The following is a 26,273-nucleotide window of genomic DNA, read 5'->3' on the forward strand; positions in this document are numbered from 1 at the left end:
GTTGTCATTCTTCACCCCTCCACAGGCCACCTATCACCCACCAGCAAAAAGACAGTGCTGGAGTAACTCAGCAGGTCAGGCAGAAAGCTTGTCTACCCCCCACTACAATCAGTCTGAAAAAAAGTGTCCAGTCCCAAAACCTCTCCTATCCACGTTCTCCAGAGATGCTGCCTGACCCGCTGAGTTACTGCAGCAGCCTTTTTTAGTAAACAAGCATTTGCAATTCATTGCATCTACATATCACCGTCATAATTACAAAAAAGAGCTAGATAAGGGTATACATATGAAACAAAATCATATGGATAGATTCTGAATCGGACTGCGTGAGAAATCTTTTCAAGCAAAGGGTCTCGATCCAAAACATCACCCATTCCTTCTCCCCAGAGACAATGTTGGTTCACTGAGTTACTCCAGCATTTTGTGTCTATCTTCTGCATTGTTGCAGTGATGGGGTGGCACAGTAGCACTGGGGACAATGCAGCTGTTCCACTATTCTGTGAAACAGGGTTCTGTCCTGACCTCTGGTGTTATCCATGTGGAGTCATCACATTCTCCGTGATCTCAGATTTCCCTTGGCTGCACCTGCCAAAGATGAGCAGATTCATAGGTTGAACAAAACTAAGAACCATGGGTGGGTCAGGCAGCATCTGTGGAGGGAATTGGACTGAATATGTTTTGGGTTAGGTGCCTTCTTCAGACTCAAGATAAGTTAATTGGGTATAAGTTACCAGTGGTGTGAGTGGGTAGTAGAAAATCTATGTGGTCTTGATATGGGAAGAGTAGGATAGTAGGCCACTGGGAAATAAGTGAGGGGATAAGATTGATGGAATTATTCTAAGAGCCAACAGTGATTTAATGGGCTAAATTTCCATTTTGCAAGTATGGAAACTAAAAGCAATGTTGTCTTGCCCTTTGAACACAAACATTTTATAATTACATGACACGGTAACACATTTACAAACAACAGCTGACGTATAGATAGGCTCCTAGATTCAAATCAATTCGGTACCTACGATCAGGAGCAGCCACATCCGCGAATGAGGCACAGCTGCCTCCGGATGACAGATTCCACAATCTGACCTCAGCTGCAAACCTCAAAGGCATAGCAAGTAACGCAAAACACAAATTCCCAGCAGTGAGCACTGTCCCACAAGTTAAAAAAAATAAATCAAAGGCAATCTTGAAGCCCCAGGCATACTTCATTAACACTGTTCAAGAGCTTCTGCTGGAAATTACTACTGCATTAATATAAATAGGTGCTCTGTTCAATTCCAAATGATTACAGACTAAGTTCAAAACAGCATGTCATTAAATGAAGGTACACAAAAATGCTGGAGAATCTCAGCGGGTGCAGCAGCATCTATGGAGCGAAGGAAATAGGTGACGTTTCGGGCCGAAACCCTTCTTCAGACTGTCATTAAATTAACATTTGCAAACTTTCCTCAATGCCTTCATTCTCAACCTTCCCTTTCTCTGAAATTTCCTCCAGGTCTATAACCTTCTGAGATGCCTCTGCTCTCCCAAGCCTGGCTTCTGGTGTATCACCAATATACACATCCCATTATTTGCAACTGTGCCTTCACCTATGTATGCCCTTTCTTCTCTATTCCTTTCACTGAGTGATACAGCACAAAACAAGACCTTCGGCCTATCATGGCCATCAACGGTCTGTCTTACCCTATCCCAGTTTTCCTCTCACATCGCCATCAATTTTGTCACTACTTCAGATAGCCCTTGCTTTCTCTCTCCATCCCCTTCCCAGTTCTCCCACTGGTCTTACTGTCTCCGACTACATTCAATCACTGTCCCGCTCCCTCCCCTGACATCAGTCTGAAGAAGGGTCTCGAACCGAAATGTCGCCCATTCCTGCTCTCCAGATATGCTGCCGGTTGAGTTACTCCAGCATTTTGTGTCTACCTTCAATTTAATCCAGCATCTACAGTTCTTTCCTACACAGATTTTGTCACTACTGTAAATCTGCAGCAGGAGAATAGTTAGCTTGGAGGAGGATTGTGGAGGGTGGGGGAAAAAGGTGAATGTAGAAAATTAAACTCCCAAACATCGCATCTCTGTGATAATCGGAGGAAACCAGAACACACAAGGGAGGTTCACAAGATCAATGTACAAACTTCATATAGACAGCACTGGAGGTCAGGATCCAAACCAGGTCTCTAGTGCTGCGAGCATCACTGTACCACTCTCCTTTTCCACACTAAATTGACCAGACTTTTGGTCAATTGCATGGAGGGTCAATGCCAAACTTTGTCCAAAAACTATGCCGGTGATATGCCAAAGTATTATAGTGCATTAGTATTGCTACATGATATCAATATTTGGTGGCTGCTCAAGTATTCCGCTCTGTGATCCAGATCAGGGCATTCCAAATTTGATTTCCGATCAATGCTCAGTGAACTCAAGGTAAATTATGGTCTAAAGCTGGTTAAAGGGATGGATAAATAAAGATAATAACTCAGCCCCCCCTCATAACTGGAGTTTCTACAAACCCTGCAAAGGAATTTGCGTACATAAAGAAGAAAAATATACAGTGGGAGAGTCATTGGAAAAAACACTGAACTGCAGAATGCATAGAGACACAGAATTAATCGAGGACATTTATCAGGGATGTTAAGGGATCTATTGCAAATCGACAAGCTAAATTGAAAATTGGCTCAGTGGGAAGAAGCAAATTATGCAAAGGTAGACACAAAAAGCTGGAGAACCTCAGCGGGACAGGCAGCATCTCTGGAGAGAAGGAATGGGTGATGTTTCAGGTCGAGACCCTTCTTCAGACCCGAAACATCACCCATTCCTTCTCTCCAGAGATGCTGCCTGTCCAGCATTTTGTGTCTACCTTCGATTTCAACCAGCATCTGCAGTTCTTTCTTACATAGCAAAGCATGCGATTTTCTTACATAGCAAAGCATGCGAGTTGTCGGGAGTTTGGGAGGGCAGGGCTACCAGCAGTGGATCTCTGCAGGGTTCTGTGCTGTTTTTTGTGTTGTAAATAGATGATTTGAACTGGAAAATAAGGAGTTTGGACAGGATATCATAACTGGCTGTGTGGCTGGCAATAAGAAGGGAAGTTCAGGTTATTAAATGGTACCAATGCGATTCAGATCTAGAGAAGTGCTTGATATTGGAAAGTCAAACCTTAAATCAACTCAATCTCCTTTTAGATACCTTGAGCTGGTGCTAAAACTACCATTGTACGTGAAGATTTAAACTTTCTACACAGTACTCCAATGTTCCATGACTTCACATCTCATGAACATTAGAACTGCTCTCCTCCTGTTTAAATGTCGACATCCCAAATGAGGTATAATTAGAAGTGTATGAGCATCATTTCAAGTTGTTTCAGCCTTAGTGAGGATGCACAACGCAAAGAACACGGATTTTTAAAAACAATTTTAAGGACTTCTTTCTGATGGAAAACAACTCGTTCGCCTGGATCAGTCTCTCTAACGCGAGTTGAACTTTGGGCATTATAAAATGCAACCAAGGTGATGTTGTAGCCAGGTAGAAAATCAAGCACTGGACAAAGCTTGGCCCAGCAGTGCTGTATCAGTTGTGGTACACTCCTGGTTCAGAACATGACTGCACTTATACATATCTAAATTAAAAGACACCTGCCATTATATATTTATTAAATTGAAAAGGAGATGTCCTCATTCTTTAGGGAACTAGGGTTCCCCTCTACGACTATAGATGAGGCTCTCACCAGGGTCATTTCTACATCCCATAGCTCCGTTCTCACTCCCCATCCCCCCACTCGTAACAAGGACAGAGACCCCCTTGTCCTCACCTTCCACCCTACCAGCCGTCACATACAACAGATAATCCTCCGACATTTTCGCCACCTCCAACGGGATCCCACCACTGGCCACACCTTCCCATCGCCTCCCCTTTTGGCTTTCCTCCGTAACTCCCTGGTCAATTTGTCCCTTCCCACCCAAACCTCCCCTGGTACTTTCCCTTGCAACCGCAGGAAATGCTACACTTGTCGCTTTAATTCCCCCCTCGACTCCATCCAAGGACCCAAGCAGTCTTTCCAAGTGAGGCAGAGGTTCACCTGCACCTCCTCCAACCTCATCTATTGCATCCGCTGCTCTAGGTGTCAACTGCTCTACATCGTTGAAACCAAGCGCAGGCTTGGCGATCGTTTTGCCCAACATCTCCGCACAGTTCGCATTAACCAACCCAATCTCCCGGTGCAGCACTTCAACTCCCCCTCCCATTCCGTATCCGACCTTTCTGTCCTGGTCCTCGTCCATGGCCAGAGAGAGTCCCACTGCAAATTGGAGGAGCAGCACCTCATATTTTGCTTGGGTAGTTTACACCCCAGTGGTACATCAGTCTGAAGAAGGTTCTCGACCCGAAACGTCACCTGTTCCTTCGTTCCATAGATGCTGCCTCACCCGCTGAGTTTCTCCAGCATTTTTGTCAAGCATCTAATGAAGTCACTTGCATAAGGACAGAGCTAGGGTCATGTGGGCAGAACATAGATAAAAGGTAAGAAGGTTTGTGCAGGGATAAGACCATAGGAATAGAAGCAGAACTAGGTCATTTGACATGTGGCCACTGTTGTATCTGTAGAAATATGAGTGGGTAAAAACAAGTTGGTAAAAAAAAAATCGTGACTCTGGTTGTGAGATAATATTGGTTAGAAGTGTAAGAAAAAACCCGTGCGATTCTCCTGAACTATCAGCTTTGAACTTTTATCTCAACCATGTAGTTTACAATTTTGGTTCCCAAGTAGAATCTGGTCAGGACATGCAAATAGACAGATGGTCATAAGTGCGAAGCTAATGATTAACACCCCTGCTGCAGAAGCCTGGAGATGGAGAGAGAAATCCATGTGCACTTTGGACTCATTCTAAATTATTGATGCAATAGTGAGATTGCTCAACAATGACAAAAAAAAAACAACAACAAAAAAACAACAACAAAGAAAAATTGTGAATACTGGGAAATGACTGCAGGGCCCAGTTTAGGTGGCAACATTCATCATCTCACATTTTTGCTTTGAGATTGGGGGCAACTAAATTAGAGGTCATTGGGGGTCCGCTGGCCACACAGCAAACGTTGTCTTGTCTGATGACGACAAGGCTGACCTGTTGAGGGGCTGCAGAAAGCCTTGCTAACATAATTGGGAAAGTTAACAGAATGTTATTTTTTATTGATGAGGGAACCAAATGCAAAAGTAGTAAAGTTAAACCAGTTATACAACAGACAGGCCGGTCCAGAGTCATGCAGTATGGTAACTGGCATTTTGGTCCAACTCATCCATGTTGACCAAGATACCTTCCTAGCTGGTTTTATTTGCCTGGTCCATATCCTTCTCAACATTCCCTGTACATGTACCTGGCCAAATGCCTTCCAAACATTGTAAACATACCTGCCACTACCACCTTTTAGAAATGTAGAAAATAAGTGCAGGAGTTGGCCATTCGGCCCTTCGAGCCAACAGCACCATTCAATATGATCATGGCTGATCATCCAGAATCAGTACCCTGTTCCTGCCTTCTCCCCATATTCTTCGATTCCTGTAGCCCCAAAAGCTACAGTGCCCTCCATAATGTTTGGGCAAAGACCCATCATTTATTTATTTGCCTCTGCACTCCACAATTTGACATTTGTAATAGAAAAAAAAAAAAATCACATGTGGTTAAAGTGCACATTGTCAGATTTTAATCAGCCCTTTTTATACATTTTGGTTTCACGATGTAGAAATTATAGCAGTGTTTATACAGTTTCAGGTCAATAAACCATTTGTTTGAACTGACCTTTCGTCAGAACGCTGGATCTTGCATGTTTCAATCAATTCAGCTTTCATTTATTGAAACTCCTTTGGGTACAAGCACACCCTGTCCAACATTTTCTTGTCAGAAAATCTGCCCATTTCAGGTATAACCTATTAAATGTCTCTGAACTGCTTCTAATGTATTACCATGCTGTCTGAAATGGGGAGACCAGTAATGGATATAACACCCTAGCGCTAAGGAATTGGATTGAGCAGAATTTGTAAAATGTTTCCAGGAAAGTTTTCTTAAGCAGTTATGCAGAGAGGTAGCAACACCTGGCCTCTTATGAGGAAACAAGACTAGGCAAGTGGCTGAATTGTCTTATTTTCAGATAAGAGGGAAGCAAAAAGTGGTTTGTCACAGCAATCGGAACTGGCGGTTTGGCTGTTTGCCGTGTATATTGACGATTTGGATGAGAATGTAGGTGGCATGAGTAGTAAGTTAGCAGATGACATCAAAGTTGGTGGTAGGGCACACATTGAAGGGTGACTGAGGGTACAGCAGGATCTAGATCAACTGGAAATGTGAGCCAAGGAATGAAATGAAATTTAGCTTGAACAAGTGTATAGTCATTCATTTTTGGAAACTCAAACCAGGGCAGGCCATAATAAATAACAGGGTCCTGAAGAGCGTAGAACAGAGTGACCTTGGTACAAGTACACAGTTCCCTGAAAGTGATGACACAGGTAGACAAAGTGGTGAAGAAAGTGTACTGCGTGCTCACCTTTGTTGGTCAAGGCATTGAATACATGTGTTGGGACCCCAAATTACAGCCTTATAGGACATAGCTGAGACTGCACTGTGAATATTGCTTGTGGTCAGGTTTCCATATTATTGGAAGCATGTGATTAAGTTTGTGTGCAGAAAATATTTTTTAAAAATGTTGCCTGGACTGGAGGGCTTGAGATAGGAGAGACTGAATATGATTCAGATTCAGATTCAGATTCAAATTCAATATGCTGGACTAGGAAGGAGGATGAAGGAAGAACTTAGACATTTATAATTTCATGAGGGGCAGAGATAAGGAGAAGGGTCACAATCTTTTTCCCAGGGTAGAGGAAAAACTTCCCCAGGTGTTTAAAACTAGAGAGCATGGTGAGGTTAGAGAGGAAAGATTTAAAGAGGATGCAAGGGGCTAAATTTTCATATAGAGGGCGACGGCATCTGGGATGAGCTGCTAGAAAAGGTCCCACACAAGAGATGAATGTGCAATATGAGAGCACATGGTATCAGCGGTAGGGTATTGACATGGATAGAGAAATGGTCGGCAGACAGGAAACAAAGAGTAGGAATTAACGGGTCCTTTTCAGAATGGCAGCCAGTGACTAGTGGGGTGTTGCAAGGCTCAGTGCTGGGACCCCAGTTATTACAATATACATTAATGATTTAGACAAAGGAATTAAATGTAACATCCCCAAGTTTGCGGATTACACAAAGCTGGGTGGCAGTGCGAGCTGTGAGGACGATGCTATGAGGGTGACTTGGATAAAACAGTGTTTTAATCGTATCTCCACAGATGTTGCAGAGTAATCCCAGCATTTTGTGTTTGTGTTAGATCCTAAGGGGGGGGGGGGGGGGGGGGGGGGGGAAAGAAAGTGAGTCACGTGAAAATTCAGAGAGGCTCTTCAGTCGTTGAAACGCTTCCTCAAAGGGAACTAGAAACAGAGACCAAAAGAAAATGAAGGCAGAGGAAGATAGATTCTAGATGAGCAAGAGGGTGAAAGGTCACTGCTGCAAGGCAGGAATGCAGGTTGAGATTGAGGTTGCCTTAATTTTAATGAATGGCAGAAGCAGTTGGAGGAACTAAGTGGTCTTCTTATTCTTAACTTGTATGTTTACAGAAGAATAAACTGAAGCATTGAACCCAGCGAGGTACAGAAACGGAGCAATTTGGCCCTTTCCTAATTATGAAGAAAGGTCTCGACCTGAAATGCTTCCTGCCCATTAAGGGCCTGTCCCACTTGGCGTCATTTGCGTGTAATTTACGCGTCATCATTTATGCGTCACGACGCACGCGATGCGTGCATGGTGCACATTACGCGAGCATGGTGCGTGGTGATGTAGGCAGTGACGCGCAGTGATGCGTGGTCGCGCGCGGCACCCCAGGATTTTGGTATGTACAAAATCTTCGCTCGCCCTCTGTGTGATGTGTAAATGACGCCCAAGTGGGACAGGCCCTTAAACCTCCAAAGATGCTGCCTGACTCGCTGAGTTCCCCCAGCAGTGTGCTTTTCACCAGTATTCATTTCACAAGTACTTCGGTACATGTGACAATAAACTAAACTAGAGCAGGTAATGCAAAAGAGAATGGAAACCGTGCAGAATATAATGTTACAGTGATGTAGAAAGTAAAGATTAAAAAATTAAGGGCCTCTACGAGGTAGATTGTGAGATCAGGAATACATACTTTGTTTACGAGGTCAGTTCAAGAGTCTGATATCAGTGAGGAAGATGCTGTTAAATCATCGATTAATTCAAAGGGCTCAAGGGCACATCAGATGCCAGCAGTCAGGAGAGGTCAAATGGATAGCGTGTAATTAGTTGTTCCACGTGCTAACACCCTGACAACCACAGTAAAGCAAAAGGCCGTCTCTGTGGCTCTTAATCCCCTCCACACGTCGGTTGGTTAAATGTTTAAGAAGGAACTGCAGATGCTGGAAAATCATAGGTTGTAAATCAAAAGTGCTGGAGAAACTCAGCGGGTGAGGCAGCATCTATGGAGTGAAGGAAATAGGCAGCATTTCGGGTCGAAACCCTTCTTCAGACCAAAGTCGGTTGGTTAAATGGTTGGTTGAAACTTGATCAACACAACAGACCTCTCCCAGGTGAAGAACTAAATAGGTTGGGCCCAACCAGATTTATGGATCCCAGAATATATATGTTAACTGGAATCCACTTCGATTACTTACAGTAAAACTGTGCAATTTGCACTAATTACCTTTTTATCATCTTCTAGTTATATGGGAGTGAATCCCAGAAATGGCGAAATAAGAGTTATTACTGTAGATTATTAAGTAGTTTCTATGCAACTCTAGGTGCATATTTCAGCAGCATCAGCAATGATTACAACAGAGCTGGATGGGCTCTGCCCAGAATTTGTATACAGTCATGAGAACTACTTTCACAATAGCAGCTTTAATCACTATTAAGTATCTAGTTAACTCAGCTCTCCTTCCTGAAGGGCACCACGGTGAATCACTAATACCTCTCTTTAATGGGCTTGCTTGATTGGTCAATGTTTATGTTATTATATGGTCATCTCAGGAACAGCTACTTCCCCTCAGCCATCAGGCTATTAAACCTGGCTCGGACAAAACTCTGATTATTAACAACCACTTTCTGTTATTTGCACTTTACCAGTTATTTATTCATGTGTGTATATATTTAGATCAGGGTATATGGACACATTTATCTGTTTTGTAGTAAATGCCTACTATTTTCTGTGTGCTTAAGCAAAGCAATAATTTCATTGTCCTATACAGGGACACATGATAATAAACTCACTTGAACTATAACCATATAACAATTACAGCACGGAAACAGGCCATCTCGGCCCTACAAGTCCGTGCCAAACAAATGTTTTTTCCCCTTAGTCCCACCTGCCTGCACTCATACCATAACCCTCCATTCCCTTCTCATCCATATGCCTATCCAATTTATTTTTAAATGATACCAATGAACCTGCCTCCACCACTCCCACTGGGAGCTCATTCCACACTGCTACCACTCTCTGCGTAAAGAAGTTCCCCCTCATATTACCCCTAAACTTCTGTCCCTTAATTCTGAAGTCATGTCCTCTTGTTTGAATCTTCCCTATTCTCCAAGGGAAAAGCTTGTCCACATCAACTCTGTCCATCCCTCTCATCATTTTAAAGACCTCTATCAGGTCCCCCCTTAACCTTCTGCGCTCCAGAGAATAAAGACCTAACTTATTCAACCTATCTCTGTAACTTAGTTGTTGAAACCCAGGCAACATTCTAGTAAATCTCCTCTGCACTCTCTCTATTTTGTTGACATCCTTCCTATAATTGGGCGACCAAAATTGTACACCATACTCCAGATTTGGTCTCACCAATGCCTTGTACAATTTTAACATTACAAATTGATCTTTGAACTTGATCTCACTAATTAACACTCTCACCCAAGTCAGCCTCACTAAAATTTGAGCAGTAGATTAAGACCGATACCTCAGTGGGGTGTCACCTTTTTAGATGACATACTATAAACAAGGTCTAATCTGCTTTTAAAGGTGGATATTAAAGTTTTCTGGCCAAACTATCACAGAAAGAACCGTTTATTTTACATACAAACAGAATATTGGAAATACTCAGAAGTCAGGCCGCATCCGTAACTAGAGAATCGGGGCTACGTTTCAGGTCAAAGACCTTTCTCTTTGCTCGAGTTAAATGTAGATGCAATGGATATCAAGAAGTCAAAGAAAAAGTGGAAATCATTGTGAAGGTTAGGAAAGACAAGATCATTCCCAGACAGAATACAGCACAACTACAGATCTGACAAACCGTGCAACAGGTTTGACACCAATTTTCATAAATTACGCAAGATGAAAAACGTTCAGATGAGGACTGAAGCCACTATGAGTCAACAATGAAACAAGGTTCTATTCAATGGGGTCAGAGTTATCATACAAAGCATACAGAGCATACAAAGGATAAAAATTCGGAGGGCTCTGCAATGAGAAAGATGAAAAGTTGTGTTTATTAGTTTGTAGTAGATTAGTCCTGAAGATCTGTCAAGTTGGAACGCAAAATCACCATACACAACTTTTTAAAGAGTTGGAAATGGATAACAATATATTTGGCCAAAGCATACATGTTCATTGCAGGGACAATGGACATTTGAAGAAGGGTCACAAGTCAAAACTTCAACCATTCCTTCTCTCCAGAGATGCTGCCTGTCCCGCTGCGTTACTCCAGCATTTTGTGTCATACCTTCGATTTAAACCAGCATCTGCAGTTCTTTCCTACACATAATGGACATCTTAACCCTTATGTACAGTGAATTGAAACCAACAGAAGTTAAATATTTTGGGTCCAGTTTTAAATCTGTGTACTAGCAATCAATTGAGATCCACTTTCATTCATCATGATTAAGTAGGGGATATAGTCTCGCATAACAGTGCTCAATTGTGTTCATTTCTCTCTGAGCACTTTATAAAACAAATAGTTCTACGCACACACTCCCCCCCCCCCCCCCCCCCCCCCATATCAAAAAGCACTGAAGAAACAGATATAAGGTACACAAAATTGCTGGAGAAACTCAGAAGGAAATAGGCGACGTTTCGGGCCGAAACCCTTCTTCAGACTGATGGAGGGTGGGGGGGAGAAGGAAGGAAAAGGGGAGGAGGAGGAACCCGAGGGCGGGCGGATGGGAGGATGGGAGGAGACATCTAGAGGGTTAAGGAAGGGGAGGAGACAGCAAGGGCTAGCAAAATTGGGAGAATTCAATGTTAATGCCATCCGGACGCAAGGTCCCCAGGCGGAATATGAGGTGCTGTTCCTCCAATTTCCGCTGTTGCTCACTCTGGCAATGGAGGGGACCCAGGACAGAGAGGTCGGATTGGGAATGGGAGGGGGAGTTGAAGTGCTAAGCCACCGGGAGGTCAGGTTGGTTATTGCGGACTGAGCGGAGGTGTTCGGCGAAACAATCACCCAACCTACGCTTAGTCTCCCCGATGTAAATCAGCTGACACCTAGAGCAGCGGATGCAGTAGATGAGGTTTGAGGAGATGCAGGTGAACCTTTGTCACACCTGGAACGATTGCTTGGGTCCTTGAATGGAGTCGAGGGGGGAGGTGAAGGGACAGGTGTTGCATTTCTTGCGGTTGCAACGGAAAGTGCCCGGGGAGGGGGTGGTGCCGGAGGGAAGGGAAGAATTGACAAGGGAGTTGCGGAGGGAGCGGTCTTCGCGGAAGGCAGACATGGGGGGAGATGGGAAGATGTGGCGAGTGGTGGGGTCATGTTGGAGGTGGCAGAAATGGCGGAGGATTATGTGTTGTAGAAGAAACAGATATAGCAAGGAGATATTGATTAGCAAGCTGTTGCTAAACTACAGGACAATGCTACATTCCACAGAAGGTTATACAGCTGAACTGCTAATTGTGTGAAAGACTCAACACATTTGATCTTAGTTCAGCCAACTCTTGAGGAGAGAGTGAAAGAGAGCCAATCAAACAACAGATTAGAGGCATGGAATGAGGACAATTTGAACAATTTGTGCGAGAAGGACTGCAGATGCTGGTTTAAACTGAAGAGAGACAAAAAGCTGGAGTAACTGCTGAGTAACTTAAACAATTTATTGGAGTCTGTGTGTAAACAACTAAAAAAATCTGACAAGAAGTAGGATGTTGGAGTGATTTCAGAAGAGTTGTACCTCGTAAAAATAGGAAACAGAATTAGAAGAGCACACACAAATCATTCACTTCCTGTGTGAAACCTACAAGAGAACAAAGGAACATGCAATTCCTTGTTCCCGAAGATGATTGACTGGAACCTCCGGAAGATGTGGCACATGTGCAATTTGTGAACAAACGCAGTTGGAAAGTATGGAATAAACAAAATGCCTAATTTTAGCAGTTCTGGGATCTCTTATTGGATTATTTTATCCTTGACCCAATAACAGTAAGAACAAAAACGACAAAAACATTATAATGGTTTGCAGCATTAGATGTGCCCTGGTGTCTATTGGATTTCCAAGCAAACGGGGAACATTTGATACGTTTTCAATGCAGCTTTGAGTGATTAAACACAAATAAATGATTTTCAGTGGCAGAACAGTCATTAACCAGCTGATGCAGTTAAAAATAAAGTAGGTTGGGGGAGACAAAGAGATTCTTTTGAAGATAGACACAAAAAGCTGGAGTAACTCAACAGGACAGGCAGCATTTCTGGAGAGAAGGAATGGGTGACGTTTTGGGTCAAGCCAGAAAGTCATGGGAAAGGGAAACTAGAGATATAGAAGATGATGAAAAGAGATAAAGAACAATGAATGTGTACTTTGCAAAAAAAAACAATGATAAAGGAAACGGGCCATTGTTAGCGGTTTATTGGGTGAAAATGAGAAGCTGGTGTGACTTGGGTGGGGGAGGGATAGAAAGAGAGGAAATGCCAGGGTTACTTGAAGTTAGAGAAATCAATATTCATACCACTGGGCTGTAAGCTGCTGAAGCAAAATATGAGATGCTGTTCCTCCAATTTGCGTTTAGCCTCACTTTGACAATGGAGGAGACCAAGGACAGAAAGGTCTGTGTGGGAATAGGAAGGAAAATTAAAGTGTTTGGCAACCCAGGAGATCAGGTAAGTTCATGTGGACTGAGCGAAGATGTTCAGCGAAGCGATCGCCCAATCTGCGTTTGGTCTCACCGATGTATACAGGTCCACATCTTGAACAATGGATACAGTAGATACTGTTGGAGGAGGTGCAAGTGAACCTCTGCCTAACCTAAAAGGACTGTCGGGGTGCCTGGACAAAGTCGAGGGAGGAGATATAGATAGGTAGAGGTGTTGCATCTTCTGCAGTTGCAGGAGAAGGTACCTGGGGAGGGGGTGGTTAGGGATGAGTTAACCAGGGAGTTGAGCTTCCCTTATCCCTAACCAGTCTGAAGAATGGTATCGACCCGAAACGTCACTCATTTATTCTCTCCAGAGATGCTGCTTGTCCCACTAAGTTACTCCAGCTACCCGAGAAATAATGATTGGAAGACATATTGATCAGGTGAGATGATGTGGGGAAAGATGTAGTAGCACAAGGGGATACTCCTGCTTAAACACTGATATGAACCAGCTGGGCTGATTGATGAGTGGCAGTACTATAATTTCAGTGTAATTCAATGCAAAGGAAACCTCAAACTCACCTGATGAAATGTCACAATCAGTGCTGCCCAAACACAAATCCCGGAGATCGCTTGTGCATTTGGAGTCTGCAAGAAAATTCTTTGCTCATGTTCACTGAAATTGTCAGCAGCTATCTTCTGCCACATGCTCGCAGCTCCAGATTTGTTTACATTCACCAATGTGGTTGAATCGGCTGTTGTCACTCCTGTTGTGACAGGGTTTCCGCTGCTGTTCATCTGCACACAAAGAAGAAAGCAAAGTCAGCTTTGCACCAAACATTGAAAGGTCCTTTTCATCAGAGAAACGTGGTATATAAATGCAATTTATAATGTACTGAAACATCCAAAGGTGCCTCAAAAGGAGGCTTATCAAACAGGATTTGGCACTGTGTCACTCAAAGACCTCAGGGAATTGGTCAAGGAAATAGATAAGGTTTCCCCTAAATAAGGAAGAGAGGAGAGGTTAATGGAGGGAATTTAAGGCTGCGAGTGCTACTCAAACTGTGCGGTGCTATATCAACTAATGAGTTGAAATTGTGCAACTCAGTGGGGAGCTGGATTCAGTCCTGACATTGTGCACTACTGTATCTGTGTGCAGTTTGCACATTCGCCGAGACCATATGAATTAATTTGGGTTCTAATTTTCCAGAATCTCTGCAGATACTTCTTCCAGGTGATTCGGCTCCTGCATACCTTCTGGAACTGTGTCATTTACTTTGTATTTATTCTTTCTACCAAAGTGTTGGAGGAACTCAATGGTTCAGGCAGCATATGTTGAAGGAGTGGACAGGCGACCAATTAGGTCGGATCCATTCTATACACTGGACATTCTCCGATTTTTGTAGATTGGAATATTAAGGCAAGTCATTCTGTAATCTCTACTCTTACCTCCTTTAGTAATATAGAAGGAATCCAACTGGTTTACTCCAAGCAGAGGCAGCCATTGTACCTGCTCCATATCAACTTTTACCCCTGCCATCGTTCCAAATAGATAGCCTCGAGTTGAAACTTTGGCAGCTTTCTCATCCTTGGGAAAACACTAGTACATCACTGAGAAAGGGCTGAACTGGGAGTGGCACTGTCTTTAAAAAGGCAACATCTCTGGAGAGAAGAAATGGACGATGTTTTGGGTCAAGACCCTTCTTCAGAAGATGCATCTCTCAAGAGATGCTGCCTGTCCCGCTGAGCTACTCCAGTACTTTGTCTCTCTTCGGTTTAAACCAGCATCTGAAGTTCTTTCCGACACACTACCTTAAAAAACATCTGAACTCAAGGTCTCAACTTGACATTGAGAATGTGTCAAATTTTTGGGGATGTCCTGGCTACTATTCCTGCACTAAGGCGTATTGCCGTTTAAATTATCTGTTGTCACTGCAATGATATTTCTGTGGTCTTACTCTGTGCTGGTTATTATGCTATTTACCATATATTTTGGTTGGTTTCTGGTTTTGAATTGAAAGGCGTATGTATTGCTAAATAATCTGGGAAATCTTGGCACTATAGTGAAGAGTGGAAGTATATTTTTTTTTAATGTACAAACCATAATTGATGGAACAGAGATTGCAAAGGTAGTGAGCCTCTCAAATTGTCATAAGCTCCAGGGATAAACCATTAATCCAACCTCAGTTGGTACATCGTGTTCATTTCTGGATGTCACATTTCAGGTTTTGTGAGGGTGCAAAAGAGATTTATCAAAACTATTCCGGAGGTAAGGACCTTTAATCATGTGGATAGACTGGAGAAGTTAGATTGTGCTTTTGAAGAAAATAAGCAAGACCTGATGGATACATTTAAAGGCATGACGGATAATGGACAAAATAGACAAAACAAAACTGGTCCTATTGGAAAAGTAATCAGGAACCGGGGACTCAAACACAAATGATTTGAAAAAGCACCAGAGTGAAAGAAGGAAAACTCTTTTTCATGCAGTGAGTGATTAGGACCTAGATAGCACTGCTGGTGTAGTATAGTAGTGGAGTACACGAAGGGAATGGATATCTGAAAAGAAAGGACTACGGGAAGAAGATTGCGGCAAGCCTACAGTGCCCTCCATCATGTTTAGGACAAAGACCCATCATTTATTTATTTGCCTCTGTACTCCCCATTTTGGGATATGTAACAAAATAAAAATCACATATTGTTAAAGTGCACATTGTCAGATTTTATTAAAGGGTATTTTCATACATTTTGGTTTCACCATGTGGAAATTACAGTTGCGTTTATACATAGTCCCCCCATTTCAGGGCACCATAACGTTTAGCTTCACAGGTGTTTGCTCAGGTGTGTTTAATTGCCTCCTTAATCCAGGTAGCGCTCAGCACCTAGTTTTTCCTCCAGTCTTTCTATCACCTTTGGAAACTTTTATTGCTGTTTATCAACACGAGGATAAAGGTTGTGTCAATGAAAGTCAAAGAAGCCATTAGGAGACCGAGAAACAAAATAAAACTGTTAGACATCAGCCAAACCTAAGGCTTACCAAAATCAACTGTTTGGAACATCATTAAGAAAAAAGAGTGCACTGGTGAGCTTACTAATCGCAAAGGGACTGGCAGGCCGACGAAGATCTCCACAGCTGATGACAGAATTATTCTCTCTATAATAAAGAAAAATCTCCAAAACACCTGCCCGACAGATCAGAAACACTCTTCAGGAGTCAGGTGTGGATTTGTCAATGACCACTGTCCGCAGAAGACTTCATGAACAGAAATACTGAGGCTACTCTGCAAGATGCAAAAATATGATGGCCGGGATATAGTTTGCCAAGAAGTACTTAAAAGAGCAACCACAGTTCTGGAAAAAGGTCTTGTGGACAGATGAGACGAAGATTAACTGATATAAGAGTGATGGCAAGAGCAAAGTATAGAGGAGAGAAGGAACTGCCCAAGATCCAAAGCATATCACCTCATCTTTAAAACACAGTCGCCAGGGTGTTGTGCCCTGGGCATGTATGGCTGCTGAAGGTACTGGTCTTCAAGTCAAGTCAAGTTTATTTGTCACATACACATACGAGATGTGCAGTGAAATGAAAGTGGCAATGCTCGCGGACTTTTGTGCAAAAGACAAACAACCAAACAAACTATAAACACAATCATAACACACATATTCTTTTACATAATAAATAATGGAAGGAAAAACGTTCTGTACAGTTAGTCCCTGGTGAGATAGGCGTTTACAGTCCGAATGGCCTCTGGGAAGAAACTCCTTCTCAACCTCTCCGTTCTCACCATATGGCAACGGAGGCGTTTGCCTGACCGTAGCAGCTGGAACAGTCCGTTGCAATAGTGGAAGGGGTCTCTCATGATATTGTTGGCTCTGGAGTTGCACCTCCTGATGTATAGTTCCTGCAGGGGGGCAAGTGAAGTTCCCATAGTACGTTCGGCCGAACGCACTACTCTCTGCAGAGCCTTCTTGTCCTTGGCAGAGCAATTCCCAAACCAGATGGTAATGTTCCTGGACAAGATGCTTTCCACCGCCGCTGCGTAGAAGCACTGGAGGATCCTCAGAGACACTCTGAATTTCCTCAATTGCCTGAGGTGGTAAAGGCGCTGCCTTGCCTTACTCACGAGTGCTGAGGCGTGTGATGCCCATGTCATATCCTCGGAGATGTGGACTCCCAGATATTTAAAACAGTTCACCCTATCCACAGGATCCCCATTTATCCCCAATGGAGTGTACGTCCTTGGATGATGTGCCCTCCTAAAGTCCATGACCAGCTCCTTCGTTTTTTTGATGTTCAAGAGGAGGCTGTTATCCTGGCACCAGAGTGCTAGATCAGCCACCTCCTCCCGGTAGGCCTTCTCGTCGTTGTCTGAGATCAGGCCCACCACCACAGTGTCATCAGCAAACTTAATGATTGAGTTGGAGCTGAACCTAGCCACACAGTCATGTGTGTACAGGGAGTACAATAGGGGGCCGAGGACGCAACCCTGGGGCGATCCTGTGCTCAGGGCGAGGGACTTCGATGTATTCCCTCCCATCTTGACTACCTGGGGCCTGGTGGTGAGAAAGTCCAGGACCCAGGCACACAGGGAGGTGTTGAGCCCCAATTCCATTAGCTTCCCGGCCAGTCTGGTGGGGACTATCGTGTTGAAGGCTGAACTGTAGTCTATGAACAGCATCCTCACGTAGCCCCCCTTCTGGCTGTCCAGATGGGAGAGAACGGTGTGCAAGACCTGGGAGACCGCATCGTCCGTGGATCTGTTCGGACGGTATGCGAACTGCAATGGGTCCATGTTCCGAGGGAGGAAGGCGCAGATGTGTTTCTTCACCAGCCTCTCAAAGCATTTCATGACTACCGAGGTAAGGGCCACCGGACGGTAGTCATTCAGACAGGCTGGGGAGGCATTTTTTGGTACCGGTACAATGATGGATTTTTTGAAGCAGGCAGGGACCACGGACTTGTCCAGGGAGAGGTTGAATAATGTAGTGAGCACTGGAGCTAGCTGCGTAGCACAGGACTTGAGTACTCGCCCCGAGATGCAATCGGGGCCTGCAGCTTTTCTCGTGTTCACCCATGTCAGAGCCCTCCTCACGTCGGACAGCGAGAATGTGTGCACATTCCTCCCTTCAGCTTCGGTAGCCAGCCCGCTGGCAGCATTGTCGATAGTCGGCAGACCTGGAGTGGTGTTGCCCCTCTCGAAACAAACGTAAAAGGAGTTCAGGTCATCAGCTAGAGAGGTGCCGGCACTTGCGGATGAGGGAGGGGTGCTCCGGTAGTTGGTTACAATCCGTAGCCCCTGCCACAGGCTTCTGGTGTCCTGCTGCTCCATCTGTAACTCCATCTTGTCTCTGTACCTTCTCTTTGCGTCCTTCACCGCCCTTCGCAGTCGGTAGGACTCTGCCTTGTAGACGTCCATGTTTCCTGATGCCAGGCCCGAGTTGTAGGCAGTGGTGCGAGCATTCAGGGCCACATGAACAGACCTGTCTACCCAGGGTTTTTGGTTTGGAAAGGTGCTTACCCTTGCCGTGGGGACGATGTTGTTGGTTACTGTTGCGATGAAGTCCGTGACTGCTTCCGCGAACTCACTGACGTCACTGGAACTTGCTTCGAACATATTCCAGTTGACATCACTCAGTGCATCTTGCAGCATGGCCTCTGACTGGTCGGACCACCGCTTTACGTCCCTCGTCTCTACCGCTTCCCGAACTATCCTCTGTTTATACATCTTCATTGATGATACAACTGCTGATGGTAGTAGCATAATGAATTCTGAAGTGTACAGACACATCCTATCTGCTCAAGTACAAATGCCTCAAAACTCATTGGCCGACGGTTCATTCTACAGAAAGACAATGATGCCAAGCATACTGGTAAAGCAACAAGAGTTTTTCAAAGCTAAAAAATGGCAATTCTTGAGTGGCCAAGTCAATCACCCGCTCTGAACCCAATTGAGCATGCCTTTTATATGCTGAAGTGAAAACTGAAGGGGACTAGCCTTCAAAACAAGCATGTTAAAGATTACTGCAATACAGGGGGAGCATCACCAGAGAAGACACCCAGCAACTGGTGATGTCCATGAATCGCAAACTTCAAGCAGTCTTCGCCTGCAAAGGATATGCAACAAAATACTAAACATAACTACTTTCATTTACATGACATTGCTGTGTCCCAAACATTATGGTGCCCTGAAATGGGGGAACCATGTATAAACACTGTTGTAATTTCTACATGGTGAAACCAAAATGTACAAAAATGGCACTGCAACATTCTGAGATTCTACATGGGATTTTGGGTGCAGTCTGACTTTGGTGGTGCAGTCTGCTCCACCATTGCAACTGGAAACAAAATATTAAATAAAGATCTTGCAAAAGATTCTTGCACATTAGAATACATACAAATTCAAAAATGCAAGTGGTTTGAAAACATTTCATGAATTAAAAATGAGATTGCAACATTTGTATTGCTGCCTTATTTTCCATTAACCAAGCACGTTTGCCCGGTTCAGTTAACATACATGATGAATCATTAATGTAATCACGGCACATTAATGGAGCAATCTGAAGCTTCCACAGTTCGGGTGTGTGCATTGATGACTGCAGTGTGCTGGTTTCACGTTATGGTGAATCACAGGGTCATAAGGTTTTCACCGATTCTGCAGGGGGAGTTTGTAAGCTGTCAGACAAACCTACCTTTGATAGTAAACCTCATTTCATGAAGCCTATATCTATTTTCCAGTTTGCCCTTCCAGAACTCAGTATACTTTGTACTCTTTAAATCAACCATCTTCTGCTTGTGTTTCACTCATGCAGCATCAATTTCATTGCATCCATGTTCTCAAACCACAATAGTGGAGCGACACTTGGGTCTAATCCTGCTGGGAATGTCCACAAGATTACTGAACTTCATTTGAGGGGAAGCAAGGCCAGGGTTTCTTTTAACAAGCTCTGCTCCATGAGTATTAATGCTTGCACATCAATGGGCACAAATGTGGTGGGCATGTGGAGAAATTTCACAATAAATTACCACGGAATGGAGAGCAAGTTAAGACAGGAGGATGTCTGCAAGAGTTTATTCTTGTAAAGTAATTTTCCTCTTAAATATCCAGCATTTGGTATATTTTCCTTTTGTGGAAATATTAAGTGTCCTTTGATTGTAGCTTGCTCACAAGCATTGTGACAGAATCAAATACTTCAAGTTTCAAGTTTGATACAAGGATACGATGGGGTAAAGGTATAATGAGAAACCTTGCCTGCGACAGCATTACAGGCACATAGAATCAGGATCATGCACAAAATAAATTATACATAAATTACATAAAATTCTAAAAGACTTTGAAAACAATGTGCAAAAATATAATTAGAAAAGAAAAAGCAAATCCAAGGTAGAGCAAGAGGCGGACCGTAATGTTAATTGGCGAGGTGGGATTAGGATTAATTCAAGATCCCGATAGTTGGAGGAATGTTGCTGTCCAGAAGCTGGTGGTGTGAGACTGCAAGCTTCTGCATATCCTGCCTGACGGTAGCAGTGAGAAGTGGGCATGGCCCAGATGGTGGGGATCCTCGAGGATAGATGCTGCCTTCTTGAGGCAGTGCCTCATTTAGATGCTTTCAATGGCGAGGAGGACTGTGCCCATGGTGGACTAAGCTGAATCCACCACTTTCTGAAGCCTCTTGCCTTCCTGTGCATTGGAATTGCCATAAAAAATTTGTTTGAGTACTCAGAGGCATTGCAAACCTCTTTAATCTTCTAAGAAAGTAGAAGTGCTTACAATCCTTCTTAGTGTTTGCATCTATATGCTGAGCCCAGAACAGGTCATCAGTGAAGTTAAAATCCTGGTATATGAAGCTGCTCTCTCTCCACCACCGACAAAAACTGGCATGTGGTGTTGACTTCCCCTAACTGAAGGCAACAATCTGGTCCTTGTCTTGTTGAAGTTAAACTAGAGGGTTTTTTTTGTGGCACCACTCAACCAGGTGTTTTATCTCCTGCACCGGCAGTTTAGCCAACTATAGTGGTGTCATTAACAAATGGATTAGAAACATAGAAAATAGGTGCAGGAGTAGGCCATTCGTTCCTTCGAGCCTGCACCGCCATTCGATATGAACACGGCTGATCATCCAACTCAGTATCCCATCCCTGCCTTCTCTCCATACCCCCTGATCCCTTTAGCCTCAAGGGCCACATCTAACTCCCTCTTAAATATAGCCAATGAACTGGCCTCAACTACCTTCTGTGGCAGAGAATTCCACAGATTCACCACTCTCTTTGTAAAAAATGATTTTCTCATCTCGGTCCTAAAAGACTTCCCTCTTATCCTTAAACTGTGACCCCTAGTTCTGGACTTCCCCAACATTGGGAATAATCTTCCTGCATCTAGCCTGTCCAACCCAATTGATGGCATTGAAGCTGTGCTTAGCCACTCATCAGAGGTACAAAGAGAGTACAGCAGAGGGCTAAGCACACAGCCTTGAGCTGCACCTGTATTCATGGACAAAGAAATGGAGATGCAGTCGCCGATCTGCACTTCAAGGTTTGCTGATGAAGAAATCAACAAACCAGTTGCAAAGCAAGGTAAAGGGCCCTTAGGTTTTGGAGCATGGTGATGTTTAATGGGGATGATAGTGTTAAATACCAAGCTGTAGTTTGAAGAAAAGCAGTCAGACATACGTGTTCCTATCACCCAGATGTTCCACAGTACAATGGAGGGTCAGTGAGATCATGAGCATCAGCTGTTGACCTGTTGTGGTGATCGGTAAATTGAAGCAGATCCAGGCTATTACTGAGGCATGAGGTAATTTGCGCCACAACCAACTCTTGAAGAAATTCATTATGATGCTACCGGACTGCCATCTTTAAGGCAAGTCGCCGTGATCTTTTTGGGCACTGGTATGATTGGTGCCCTTTGGAAGGAGGATATGGGAACCCCAGAAGCTAAAGGTTAAAGATGTCCTTCAACACTCCTGCCAATTTTCAGTTTAAACATTCGAATTTCAACACTTCAAATATCAAAGCACAAAGAGAGCCAGATAGATGATAACTATCTGATTTTTTTTTTGCCAATCAAGAACTGAAATAAGTCCAGGCAGTGTTAATTCAAAATAAGAAGATAGTGCATGCAGTTGCTCTTTAACATTATGAGTGGTTTGCATTTGCTTACTGCTCCATTGCTGATCACAAGGGGTAGGAACCATCCATTTGACTGGGCTCAGTCAAAAAGGGATCTCAGACATTAACTATCTGAGATGTTCCAAAACATCCAAAGGGCCTGCTTCCATTATGAATCTTTCAATTTAGATAATATACCTACTTTTTGGCTAAAATTCGCAATTATACACTTTTGCACATTGTTCTAATTTTGCCAGATCTTTGCACACTTACACAACCTACCAATATCCATTTGTCCACTTCACAATACTTTCTTACCAATCAATGTGGCACACCACCCAAAAAGAGATGCAATTTTGCATGCTTTTCCTGATAGTCAATCTACTATCCCAGTCAACATGTTATCCTCTACTTCAGTTATTATTTGTCAAAATAACCTTTGATATTAAACTAACTGAATGGTTACACCCATTAGTTCCTCTTTACCTCAGCGTGTTTTTGAAGAACTCCATAAAATTGATAAAATACCTCCCTTTACAAAACCATATTTTAACCCAATAATGCTAATATCTTTAATAGTAGCTTCGAACGTTTCAACTGCAACAATTGGTAAACTAACTGGCATGTGATTACTTGTTTTCTCTCTTCCTCCCTTTTTGAATTGATGTTATATTTCTTTTTTTTCCAGTCTAATGGCTAAGGAGTTTTGGAAAATTAAAACCATTACGCCAACTATCACACCAGTACCTTATTTTAACATCCTCCAATGAAATACGAGGAGCCAAAGACTTGTCAACTGCAGCTCCAACAATAGCTCAGTTCCACTGCCCTGTTCATGGTCATTTCCCCAAATTTCTCCTTCCCTCCCAATTCATAATGGACAGCTTTTCCTCCAAATGTTACTTGGAACTACTGTGAACACATTCTCCCCAAGTTACAAATACTTGGCTTTTCTACACCACACAGGAGGAAGCATTTGAAAAACTGGTGGGATGAATTTGCCAGCTGCTGTGTAGCATCATCTATTATGTGGAAACACAGTTCACAGCAATATCTTTGCATCTTGCAGAGAAATCCTAATGGACTCGTCCCACTTAGGCAATTTTTCAGTGGGCTGCCGGTGACTGTCAAGTTTCCGGCAGTCCCTTGAAAAACCAGCAACTAGAACTGCGACTGTCAGAGTGGAACACACACACACACACACACACACACAAACACATCGCTTCCTTCACCGCCCGTTATGCAGGCGGGGATCAGGGTAAGCTGGGGTAGCTGTCTAAAAAATTCACACGGTGCAAAGCCAAGGTGATACAGACACACACCGCGATGATCAGGAAGGTTGGCCCTGTAATTAAGACAACTAAGGCACGGTGTATGGTAAGTCCTTTAAAAGAGGGGAGAGAGGGGGGGATGGGGAGGAGTGGAGACAACTTTTCAGAAGCCAGAGATACACGGCTGTGAAGCTCGGCAGACATTTAACATCACCGGACGGTTATCCTTGGTTCTGAATACTGCTTACCTTTTTTTCCCCCCCAATGAGCCAATGAAATTCATCAGTCGCACCGGCTACAACCTATGAGAATCTTCGACCTCCTGGCAACCCATTAGGACCTCCTGGCAACCCACCTACGGCACGAGAATCCTCGCTACTCTCCATGGTGGCTTCATTCTAGTCGCCGCTAATTTTTCAACATGTTGAAAATTTTGCGGCGACCATAATGAGGCCGCAGCTAGTTCCCAGAATGCGGGAATTCCTCGCGACCATGAAGGCGACTCCCCGGCGACTACCTGCAAACATGTGGCGACTGCATAGTCTCCTGCAGTTGCCTAAAAAGTCGCCTAAGTGGGACAGGCCATAATGGTTGCAAGTAATTGCTATGGTTTAAGTTGCTTTTGCCTGGCCTATGTTTTAATTGATATTTGGGTGGTTACATTTCCCACTTGCAAACTGTTCAGTTTACAAACAGTTCTCAAAAACCGACCCCGCGTAACCCGGTGTGAACTAGTACCCGTTTAATTGATCAGCCATCTTCTTATTTTCCTTTCTAAGCAACAGATAAAAGAGTGACATGGTCAATGGTTAGTTCTCCTGAGAAACATGTATAGTAGCATTTCTCAAGGATTGGTGCTATGGCAACTGCTTCTGTGGTGAATATTGATGATTAGACTTGAATTCTGATGAAACTACAACCTGAAATTCTATTTGGCTTCAATAGATGCTGTTTGACCTGCTGTGGGTGTCCATCTTTTTTCTGATCTCAACTGATACTTGGGGATGCAAACCATAATTTCTTAATTTTCACATGACACAAAGCTTGGTAATATTGCGAATTATAAAGAGGAATGCAATAGACTGCAGCCAGATATAAACAAACTGGTGAAATAAGCAATGCAGTTGAATTTAGTGCACAGAAGTGGGAGTGATACATTCATTTAGAAGATTGAGGAGAGACATCATAGAATAAAGAATACTATTCTAAAATAGGTGTACAAATTATTGAAAATGGCAGGACTAGTTGAGAAACAGTAAATAAGGCAGACACCTATATGTTTTGTCCATGGTCTAAAAACTGTAAATAAGGCACACACTTCTGTGCTATGTCCATTGACTCAATGTAAAATGAGGTAAGTTATATAAAACACTGATGTGGCTTCAATTGTAGTACAGTCCTCCATTATGAGCAACGATGATAAAGGTGTTTGCTCTATCATCTTTGATTGTGAGTACTACAATCTTAAAGGGCTCTTAAAGATAGCGGAGGCAGGGGATATGGGGAGAAGGCAGGAACGGGGTACTGATTGGGGATGATAAGCCATGATCACATTGAATAATGGTGCTGGCTCGAAGTGCCGAATTGCCTACTCCTGCACCTATTGTCACATAATCCAAAGGATAGGAAGGAATGAGAGAATATCCAAAAAAGACCAAAATGGTTCCTGTGACGAGGGACAACAATTGCAAAGATAAATTAGAAAGGTGTGGACAGTTTATTTGAAAGAGAAGGCCGAGGGAATATTTAATTAGAAATATATGAAATTTTCAGGACGGCTGTTGCCTTAGGTTGAGGATTACAGGTATAAAATGAAGACTTTCAAATGATATGAGGATCTTTTTTTGTTTACACAGCTTGTGTCTGGAATCTGAAATGTATTTCCTGTAGATATGGTGAGGCAGGTCTAATGTGGCCTTCAGAGTAAATATAAGGTGGAGCAAAGCCATGAAGGAAGAGTTTGTGGGTGCAACTGCAGGGTAGCTCCAGTAGAGTGTTAGCATGCACATGGTGGGCTGAATGACTTTATTTTTGTGGCTGTAATTGTTCTACAATCCAATGATGAAAGTCAGCACATTTTAATAATATTTGGTGTGTTGCTTGAATTCATGAATTTGATTCCCAAGCAGGTGTTCTGGGCCAAAACAGACACCAAAAAATCTTAACAAACTTGTTTCCTATTCTGCATTTTGCACAACAGAAAATGGACAAATCAATTACTGACATAAAAATATAATCTGCAGGGTACATTGATGTATTTTTTCCTCAAACTAAAATTTCCAATTACTCAACAATATCCAATCAGTCCTCAAAAGGTAATGTTACAAAATATAACTCAAGGCAATGAAGTATCCAACTAAATACAATTTTGATTATTTTCAAGACCTCATAAATGAGTCACAATTCTTAACCAGTAAGAATCACCTAACCCAATCATTATTAGTTGTATAGTGGTGGTTCTGGTTTCTCATAGTGGTGGTTCTGGTTTCTCACGGGACATTGTAAAGCACTTTCACAATCAAATGCCTCGTTTTAAGCAAATATCATAGAGCTCTTTTAAGTGTAAAGGGGCAAAGCACGAAAAGTGTATACTTGATTTCACTGTAGTTATTTTCATGTAGAATTTCAGCATTTATTACAGAACTGTCTCCATCTTGCAGTAGTATTGCATGAAAAGTTAGACTTTGACAACAGCAGGATCTTGGAGAAGTTGTAAATGTTGTTGAGGAACAGGCACAGATGAACAGGAAGCACCGAGCAATAAATTTCCTTGCATATCGCACGCGACACCACTTTAAATGACTCAA

At 43.1% G+C, this 26,273-nt stretch overlaps 1 protein-coding gene across 1 annotated transcript in view; it reads right to left on the bottom strand.

The window, feature by feature from the left end:
* tmem184a (transmembrane protein 184a) overlaps positions 1-26,273 on the bottom strand; it is a 57,459-nt gene that overhangs the window by 27,538 nt on the left and 3,648 nt on the right. The window contains exon 2 of the mRNA XM_055651354.1: positions 13,672-13,887. Coding sequence (XP_055507329.1) covers positions 13,672-13,887 — 216 coding nt within the window. The remainder of the gene's footprint in view (positions 1-13,671; positions 13,888-26,273) is intronic.

Source organism: Leucoraja erinacea, chromosome 20 (assembly GCF_028641065.1).
Source record: "Leucoraja erinacea ecotype New England chromosome 20, Leri_hhj_1, whole genome shotgun sequence".
Taxonomy (NCBI): Eukaryota; Metazoa; Chordata; class Chondrichthyes; order Rajiformes; family Rajidae; genus Leucoraja; species Leucoraja erinaceus.